This window comes from Arachis ipaensis, chromosome B4 (genome assembly GCF_059453495.1).
Source record: "Arachis ipaensis isolate K30076 ecotype BB chromosome B4, ASM5945349v1, whole genome shotgun sequence".
Taxonomy (NCBI): Eukaryota; Viridiplantae; Streptophyta; class Magnoliopsida; order Fabales; family Fabaceae; genus Arachis; species Arachis ipaensis.
The window spans coordinates 20,784,485-20,794,567 of NC_142439.1; the positions used below are offsets into that span (position 1 = coordinate 20,784,485).

Below are 10,083 nucleotides of genomic sequence, written 5' to 3' on the forward strand. Positions count from 1 at the left end.
AACACCGAAGAAGCTAATAGAGTTGGCGTTGAACACCAACCAAAGCACACCCTCTGAGTGCCTAAATCCCACTCAAGAACCCTCTAGCCCAGAACTAAACGTAACCATAAAGACTATAGAGGTTCCTTTGAATGCACTTCTGCAGTGCAAAAGTTTTGAGGACTACTCATCCTCAAGTGAGGATGAAGACACTAGGGAAGAGCAAGTTGCTCGTTTTCTAGGAGCTCTAATGAAGCTGAATGCCAAGATATTTAATACAAAGCCTTTGGAGGAAGAACCTCCACTACTCACCAAAGAACTCCATGCTTTGGTTCAGCAAGAGCTACCTCAGAACCTTCCAGATCCTGGATGCTTTCTGATTCTTTGCACCATAGGCACTATGATCTTTGAAAAGGCTCTGTGTAACCTAGGGTCAAGCATTAACCTCATGCCACTCTCAGTAATGGAGAAGTTGGGAATCCTTGAGGTACAACATGCACATATCTTACTAGAGATGCCAGACAAGACCATAAAGAAGCCATATGGCCTAGTGGAGGATGTCTTGGCTAAGGTTGAAAACCACTACATTCCTACAAACTTCATTATCTTGGATATTGGAGAGGATGGCGATGACTGTGTCATCCTTGGAAGACCCTTCTTAGCTACTGCAAAAGTCTTGATTAATATAGCTAAGGGAGAAATGGTTTTCCAATTAGGAGAGGACTACATTTTATTCAAGATGTCCAACCCTAATTTTCCCTCTGATAAGAAAGAGACAACTGTGTAACACCTAGTGTGCCAACCCTCTCTTTCTATGCAGAGCTTTACAGATCCCCCAGACATCAATTCTAAGTTTGGTGTTGGGCAGCCCTCAACAATCTCTAAGCATAAAGGTACTAAGAATAAAGTACCTAAAGGTTGGAGGAACAAGAAAGTTCCTACTGAAGGCCTCTCAGCTGGCATGAGAGTTGTCTTCACTAAGAATCCAGTCCTACCATACACAATAAGCCGTGTCCTATCTCTGGAGCATGTAGAGCTCATTCATGAGAGGACATGAAGAAAATTCACTATAAGGGGCAAAAATCTGAGCCCATACTCTCCTACATAAGGAACTAAAGGTCAAGCTAGTGACTTTAAAAGAGCGCTTGTTGGGAGGTAACCCAAATTTACTCAACTGCATTTATTTTCTTTCATTTCATTTTTCTTTCAGTTGTTGGAGTCATGATCATGTGCATCAGTCAAGAGACATAATTCAAAGCAGTGAAAATAGAGCACTCTAGTTTGGGTGTCAAAGTTAAATGGCAGTGAGGAAGCCCTCACTGGGGGCGTGGGGAGCATTCCTGGCGTTGAACTGCCAGGGAGCAGCCCCTGTGCATTCAAATGCCAGTGCAAGAGAGCAAGAAATCTGGAATTTCCTAGCAGAACCTGTAGGTCCCACAGCATCTTCACCTACCCCACTTAACCCCACCTACTTTCACACTTCTCCCTACACACTTCTCTATAAACCCTAGCCCAATCAAATCCATACCATTTCCCCACAACCATCATAACTCCCACCTACCCCCACCCACTTCAAAATCAAATTTCCCACCCAAAATCCACCCTATGGCCAAACCCTACCTACCACCATCCCTATAAATACCCCTCTCCATCACCTTTCATACACACATCTCTCATACACTAATACAGCCACAAGGCCGAAGCCTCTCTCTCCCTTTCTCTTCTTCTATTTTCTTCTTCTTCTACTCTATTCTTTTTACTTTAATTTTGTTCGAAGACGAGCAAAGTTTTAAGTTTGGTGTTGGAAAAGCATAGCTTTTTTTCTTTCCATTACCATTCATGGCACCCAAGGTTGGAGACTCCTCTAAGAAGAGGAAAGAAAAGGCAGTAGCAAATCTCTCTGAATCTTGGGAGATGGAGAGATTCATCACCAAAGCTCATCAAGACCACTTCTATGAAGTAGTGGATGAGAAGAAAGTGATCCCTGAGGTCCCTTTCATGCTCAAGAAGAATGAGTATCCGGAAATCCGAAAAGAGATCCGGAGAAGAGGTTGGAAAGTCCTAACCAACCCCATCCAAGAGGTTGGAATTCTCATGGTGCAAGAGTTCTATGCTAATGCATAGGTTACCAAAAACCATGACACTAGTGTGAATCCAAATCCAAGGAATTGGATCACCATGGTCTGAGGAAGAATCTTAGATTTCAGCCCGAAAAGTGTAAGGGTGGCATTCAACTTACCCTTATTGCAAGGAGATCTTCATCCCTACACTAGGAGAGTCAACTATGATCAGAGATTGGATCAAGTGCTCTCAGATATCTGTGTAGAAGGCGCACAGTGGAAAAAGAATTCCCAAAATAAGCCCATTCAGCTAAGAAGGGTTGACCTAAAGCCCATAGCTAGAGGATGATTGGAGTTCATCCAAAGATCCATCATCCCTACTAACAATCGGTTAGAAGTGACTGTTGACAGAGCCATCATGATTCATTACATCATGATTGAAACTGAGGTGGAAGTTCATGAGATAATTCCTCAAGAACTATACAAGGTAGCTGAGAAGCCTCACACCAATGCCAGGTTGACATTCCCACACCTCATCTGTCACCTATGCAATTCAGCTGGAATTGTCATAAATGGAGATGTCTCTATTGGGGAGGATAAGCCCATCACTAAGAAGCGAATAGAGTAAACCAGAGAGCATGCACAAGAGTCTGTGTATCTTCCTCATCATGAGATTCCTGAGATACCTCAAGGGATGTATTTTCTTCTCCAAAGCTATTGGGATCAATGGCAAACTTCTCTTAGAGAATTGAGCACTAACATGGAGCAATTGAGAATGAAGCATCAAGGACATGCCACCACCCTCAATGAAATAAGAGAAGATCAAAGAGCCATTAGGGAAGACCAAAGGGCTATGAGGGAAGAGCAACAAAGACAAAGGGATGACATAGAAGAGATCAAGCAGCACATTAGATCCTCAAGAAGGAGCACTAGGCGCCGCCACTAAAGGTGGATTCGTTCTCTTTACACCCCTTTCCTATTATTTTTCTGTTTTCTGTCTGTTTGTTTATCTATTCTCTTGTTCTAGTTGCATGATCATTTGCATTGATGTCTTTAAGTTGTAAAATATTCCATATGTCTCTCACATTGCTTAAATAAATTTTTATTGAAAAGAATTGAGAGATGCATAAATTTCAAGTTTAAAATAAGATTGGTTTAATTAGTTTGATGTGGTGTCATTTGCTTTTTTTTTAATGTATGATTAAATAGTGCATATTTAAAGTTGTAATTTTACTTGAAAGAATAACGAAAAAGGAAAAATATTATTGATAATCTGAAAAATTTAAAAATTTATTCTTGAAGCAAGAAAAAGCAGCAAAAGAAAAAGCATGTTACAAAAGAAAAAAAATTATATGCATGCGAAAAAAGAAAAAAATGGCGAAAAAAAGAAAAAGAAAAAAAATAATAAAGCAGAAAAATCTATTACTGCCCAAAAATACAGGAAGAGGAGGGCAGATTGAAAAAGACAGTAACCCTCTAAACCGAAAGGCAAGGGTAAAAGGACCCAAGGCTTTGAGCATTAGCGGATAGGAGGGCCCACAGGAATAAAATCCTGGCCTAAGCGGCTAAACCAAGCTGTCTTTAACTATGTGCTTGTGGCGTGAAGGTGTCAAGTGAAAAGTTTGAGACTGAGCGGTTAAAGTCGTGGTCCAAAGCAAAAATAGTGTGCTTAAGAACTCTGGACACCTCTATCTGGGGACTCTAGCAAAGTTGAGTCACAATCTGAAAAGGTTCACCTAGTTAAGGTGTCTGTGGCATTATTGTATCCGGTGGTAATATTGGAAAACAAGGTGCTTAGGGTCATGGCCAAGACTCTGAAAGCTGTGTTCAAGAATCAAAATAAGCTTAACAAAGAGAGTCAATAATATCATCTAGATTCTAAGTTCCTAAGGATGCCAACATCTCTGAGTTTCAATGGATAGTGAGATGCCAAAACTATTCAGAAGCAAAAAGCTACTAAGTCCCGCTCATCTGATTTTAACTAAGCTTTATTTGAAACTTAGAAATTTATTGTATCTTAATTTTATTTTTATCCTATTGTATTTTTAGTTGCTTGGGGACAAGAAATTGTTTAAGTTTGGTGTTGTGATGAGCGGATATTTTATACGCTTTTTCACATCATTTTCATATAGTTTTTAGTAGTTTTTGTTTAGTTTTTATTAAGTTTTTATAGGTTTTAGTGTTAAATTCACATTTTTGGATTCTAATATGAGTTTTTATATTTTTGTACAATTTCAGGTATTTTCTAGCTGAAATTGAGGAGTTGGAGCAGAAGTCTGATTCAGAGACAAAGAAAGCACTGCAGATGCTGTCCAAGTCTGACCTACCTGCCTTTGAAAGAGATTTTTTGGATCTACAGAAGTCCAAATGGAGCTGACTTCCAGAGCTTTCTAGAAATATATAATAGTCCATACTTTGCTTCGGATTAGAAGGCCCAAAACTGGCGTCCAACACTAGCTTCCTGTCCCCTTCCAAGCGTCCAGCGCCCAAAATAGTAGAGACCAATGTACAAACGCCCAAAGACGACCCCTAGCTGGTGTTCCATGCCCTAAAGACCTTATAGCACGTGGATCTCATCAAAGCTCAGCCCAAACACTCACCAAGTGGGCCCCAGAAGTGGATTTTAGCCCTAAATAGACTATTTTACCCTTACTAGTCATCCGTTTAGTATTTAAAGTTATTTTTGTATGATCATTCGAGGAACATCAGACCTTTTACACTATTTTCGAGTTTTACATTGTATTTTACTTCAGCATGAGTTTCTAAACCTCCTAGGTTGAGGGGAGAAGCCCTGCTGAGTCCTATGAATTAATAAAAGTATTACTATTTCTTCTCCGATTCGTGTTTGATCTGTTTCTAAGATGTATATCCGATCGTCATCGTGGTGGATAGGATGATTTAACCAATTAGCTCTGTTTATCACATTAAGATGAACGTTCCTGACAAACACCCGCGTCTACTTGGGTTCGTGTGAATACGTGACTGGAAAGCACGAGCCAATAGCTATGTTTATACATCTCTTAGACGGTTAATCCACGACTTTGTTGGGGACTTCTTGAGACACTAGTTCAGCCAATTTTCGGGGGAGATTAGGGTCTCCGTGGTATAGGCTAGAATCCTAAGAAGCAGCATCCTCTGATCTGGAAGATTCAACCTTGTCTGTGGTGTTTTGAGTTGGATCGCCAAGAGAATGGACTGCTGTGTGCTTCACCCTTCGTCAGATTGGATGACCACGGCTAATGGCGTTCAATCTGTAGCAGAGGAGATCAATTACCATGGCCATAGCATTGATCACATATAGCATGCCATAGAAGAAGATCATTCACAAGCAGAGAAGACAGTAATACCAGAGTTAATTCAGAAAGGCAAAGCAACTCCAACTCTCAACTCTATTCCTATCAGTATTTTCTATCCCTTTTGCTTTTATAGTTTCATGATCATCATACTTCAATCAAATCCATGTACAACCTTCTGATTCCACATGACAAATACCTGCAAGATAACCATAGCTTGCTTCAAGCCACAATCATCATGGGATCGACCCTGACTCGCTCAGGTATTACTTGGACGACCCAGTGCACTTGCTGGTACTGCTGTACAGAAGTGTGGGGTTTGCGTACACACACCAATAAGGCAGTTACGGATACAAACCATAACTTGGTATCATGCATTATAGCTCGACTTAACGAGCTATAAATCGTCCAAACGATACCAACGAACCTAACGTCCGACCAAACGGCGCAATGATCGAAACGTTACAAATCTTCTCCAAACCAAGATAGTCACACCAAATGTAACTGACGAGGACCTCGCTCTGTATAAAAACAAGGTAAAGTATTTTTTCTAACACGACTGAGATACAATACTGACTTAAGCATTGGAGTGCCTTTGCAGGTACACTCCCCTCTCTCTTCCCTCCTCGCAAGTCACACCTTACTGGAGGAAAAGCTCGGACTAGCAAAGCCTATAGTTCGGCATTGAAGGCGATAGCTTGGCAATCATTTATCACTGAGAGCCAACTTATCCCCCAGAACGTGCAAGCAAGAACAATTGGCTCCCACCGTGGGGCCCAAAAGAATCTGAAACCCTTTCCTTTTCTCAGCCCCATTATCACCTTTATCCATGGCTGATGCACAACCTCTTTCCCCGTCCGAGCTTCTCCGAATGGTAATCAAGCTACAACAAGCTAACCAACGGATGGTGGAGGCAAACCAACGTATAACGGAAGAAAATCAGAGATCAGATCGTTAACGGTGCCTCCGATCTTGTCTTATGTCGTTGCTTTCCATCTTATTTAGACGGTCTTGCACTTGATTGGTTTTTTGCTTTGCCTGTAGGTTCTATCTCTCGGTTTCAGGAACTGGCCAAGCTATTCGAGGATCATTTTGTTGGATCTGCTATCTATCTGCATGACTTGGATTACCTGAATACAATCAAGCAAGGGCAGAATGAGAACTTGAAAGACTACATGACTCGCTTCACGAAGATCGCGATGAGCATACCGGACCTCCATCCCGAGGTCCATCTGCATGCCATCAAGAGTGGACTTCGACCAGGAAAATTCCAAGAGACCGTCGCCTTAACCAAACCGAAAATCCTTGCCGAGTTTCGTGAAAAGGCTAAAGGACAAATAGATATCGAAGAACTACGACAAGCTCAGAGGGCAAACAAACCACAATACAGAGACGAGGATAAAGCACAAAACAGTAAGAAAAATTTTAAACTAACTCCTCGATATGAATCCTACACGCAGTTCAACACAAAATGGGATGACATCATCAAAGAAATCCTCAATTCAAAATTGATCAAACCCCCAAGGAAGGCTGGCACCTACCAAGACGGGAAGAATGTGGACAAATCCAAATATTACACTTTCAACCAAAAGCATGGCCACACCACTGACGAGTGTGTGATTGCAAAAGACCTTTTAGAGCGGTTAGCTCGGCAAGGTCATCTTGATAAGTACATCAGTGGCCACATGCAGAGGTGTGTACCAGCCTCCACCGAAAACACCTCGGCAGAACAACTACATCGCGGAAAGAAAAAGACGTCGTCAGGCCAATATGACCAACCTCGAGATATAATCAACTGTATCTCGGGTGGTTATGCAAGTGGAGGAGCATCAAACTCGGCCCAAAAAAGATCCATCCGAGAGATGTATTCGCTGGAAGGGTCTCAGAACGAGCCTAAGCCCCTTCCTCATTTTCTGCAAATGACTTTCACCTTCGCTGACTTCAATCGCAACATTCAAAATGTGGATGATCCTGTGGTCATATCCCTTTAATTGGGTGATTTTTTGGTAAAAAAGGTGCTACTAGATCTAGGGAGTAGCACCGACGTTCTATTTTATTCCACCTTTCAGAAAATGAAGCTCAGCGATAACATCCTCCAACCATCGGGTGGGGACTTGGTTGGCTTCTCAGGTGAACGAGTCCCCGTATTGGGATTGGTGTGGTTACAAACCACACTGGGTGAGTACCCTCTGTCCAAAATTTCTGATATTCAGTATTTAGTGGTAGATTGTTTTAGCCCTTATAATCTTATTCTCGACCGACCTTTTTTAAATAAGTTCGGCGTAATTGTATCCACAATTCATCTTTGTGTTAAGTTTCCTGAGCAGGACAATCAAATTGCAACAGTTTATAGCAACCATCGAGAATTACGACAATGCTACAACATCAGCATGAAACTGCCGAACCACTCAAAACAAGCTCAAGTCAATAATGTCCACATCTCCAACAACAACTCGGTCTTGGCCGACCTAGACTCGAGAGCCGAATTTCTTGAGCGACCCACACTAACAGGTGAATTACAAAAAGTGTATTTCAATATTGACCCTAATAAATACACTTATGTAGGTATGGCGTTAAGCACAGCAGAACTGCATACAGTACAAGATTTCTTACAAAAGCAAGTTGATCTATTCACCTGGAAACCATCTGATATGCTCAGCATTGATCCACAAATCATATCCCACAAGCTGGCAATCAACCCTTTTGTCCGGCCAACAGCAAAAAAAAAAAAACGAAACCTCGGAGACCAAAAGAAGAAAGCCTCATTAGAGGAGACTCAAAAGCTAATCAACGCCGTCTTCATCAGAGAGATCAGATTCACCACCTGACTGGCAAACGTTGTTATGGTAAGAAAACAAAATGGTAAGTGGCGCATGTGCATTGACTTTACTGATCTCAACAAAGCATGCCCGAAGGACTCCTACCCTTTACCATCTATAAATTCCTTGGTGGATAACGCTTCTGGTTATCCCACCCTAAGTTTTATGGACGCCTATTCGGGTTACAACCAGATCCTTATGCACCCTTCTGATCAAAGTAAAACGACCTTTATTACTGAATTTGGTAATTATTGTTATAAAGTTATGCCTTTTAGATTAAAGAATGCAGGGGCAACTTATCAGCGTCTCATGGACAAAGTTTTCTCCAAACAGATCGGCAAGAACATGGAGGTCTACATCGACGACATGGTCACCAAAACAAAGGTCGGCAATAACCATGTCGACAACCTCACAGAAATCTTTGACCAAATACGGCATTACAACATGTGTCTAAATCCCAAAAAATGTGCCTTTGCTGTCCAAGGTTGTGCGTTGACTTTACTGGTCGGACATTAGGATTGTGGGTATCATTTGGACGATTACACAAGGGGGAATGTATTCATCAGTTACATGACTCGACGGCTCTTTATATAGGCGAGGATTTTCTCGCCCATTGCTGAAACGCCTCTCAAAATCTGAAGCTTGAGGCACATGAAGTAATTTGTGAACACACACCGGAGCACGGAGTTTAGCTTCGAAAGTCCTCCGTGCCGGTTTCTTTAGGACTACCTTGCAACAAGATAGCTGTCACAAGGTTCAGAACTAGGAGAACTGTCAGAAGCATGCACCGATCATGCACATTCCAGCTGAGCAACTACATAATTCTGATGTAAGTTGCCCCTTCAATCACTGGGGGCTTGATATCCTCTGTCCATTTCCAATGGCACCGGGACAGGTAAAATTCCTATTAGTTGCTATTGATTACTTTTCAAAATGGGTTGAAGCCCAACCCTTATCTAGGATTACATCTCAAAAAATGATTTCTTTTTTCTGGAAAAACATTATCTGCCGCTTTGGAATTCCTCAGCATATCGTTACTAACAATGGTCGCCAGTTTGCCAATAAAAAATTTACCTTTTTTTGCATAATCTAAAAGTTAAACATCACTTCACCTCTATTGAACACCCTCAAACAAACGGATTGGCAGAAGTAGCCGATAAGGTGATCTTACATGCCCTGAAGAAAAAATTGGTTGATGCGAAAGGACTATAGGCCGAGCTTATACCAAAAATTCTGTGGGGGTATAACACCACAACCCAATCATCAACAAAGGAAACACCATTCCGACTTGTGTATGGCTCTGAAGCCATGATACCAGTGGAAGTTTCACAATCCTCCATCCGAACTCAAGTCAACGACCACGACGAAGCTAGGCGTGCCGACCTAGACACTATTGAGGAGATCAGGGATATTGGAACAGTCTATCAGCGTGCAGCACAATAAGTGATAGCTCGGCGATACAATAAGACATTCAAGCATCGATTATTTCAGAAAGGAGACTTAGTGCTACAAAAAATAGAAACTGCTCGAAAACCTTCTGCGCATGGAAAGCTCGCCGCGAATTGGGACTGTCCATACCGAATTGTAGAAGTCCTCGGAAATGGAGCATACCGCCTAGAATCTTTGGACGGTACCACTTTGCCTAATACTTGGAATATTTTCTCTTTAAAGCAATTCTATAGTTGAAAGTCAGGGACAGGCTTGTACTCTTTTTCCTACTACCAAGATTTTTCCCATTAGGGTTTTGCTTGGAGAAGTTTTAATGAGGCTTGCCTACCTGCATCTTTGTAACCAAAGGTTTACAAATTAAAGGGACATGATTATATTTTCTCTTCTTATAATTTCCATTTTGCAATTCAATTCTCTGCCGACTTTATTATTTGCAAATCTGACCTTAATTCCTCTAATAACAAAACGTTAACATATACAATC

The 10,083-nt window shown here is 41.5% G+C and overlaps 2 protein-coding genes across 2 annotated transcripts; both read left to right on the plus strand.

The window, feature by feature from the left end:
• The first annotated feature begins 6,161 nt into the window (after positions 1 to 6,161).
• Positions 6,162 to 7,323, plus strand: LOC107636211 (uncharacterized). Its single transcript, XM_016339735.1, has 2 exons — positions 6,162 to 6,285; positions 6,377 to 7,323. The coding sequence occupies exons 1-2, from the start codon at positions 6,162 to 6,164 to the stop codon at positions 7,321 to 7,323; spliced, it is 1,071 nt and encodes a 356-aa protein (XP_016195221.1).
• Positions 7,324 to 7,404: 81 nt separating this feature from the next.
• On the plus strand, positions 7,405 to 8,160 carry LOC148566864 (uncharacterized). Its single transcript, XM_088484464.1, has one exon. The coding sequence runs from the start codon at positions 7,405 to 7,407 to the stop codon at positions 8,158 to 8,160; it is 756 nt and encodes a 251-aa protein (XP_088340590.1).
• The last annotated feature ends 1,923 nt before the right edge of the window (positions 8,161 to 10,083 follow it).

Bases quoted from the DNA above. Each gene is read 5' to 3' on its own strand.
- LOC107636211 (XM_016339735.1), top strand. From the start codon at position 6,162: ATGGCTGATGCACAACCTCTTTCCCCGTCCGAGCTTCTCCGAATGGTA. The intron at 6,286-6,376 runs GTTAACGGTGCC...CTTTGCCTGTAG, and splicing joins AGAAAATCAGAGATCAGATC to GTTCTATCTCTCGGTTTCAG.
- LOC148566864 (XM_088484464.1), top strand. From the start codon at position 7,405: ATGAAGCTCAGCGATAACATCCTCCAACCATCGGGTGGGGACTTGGTT.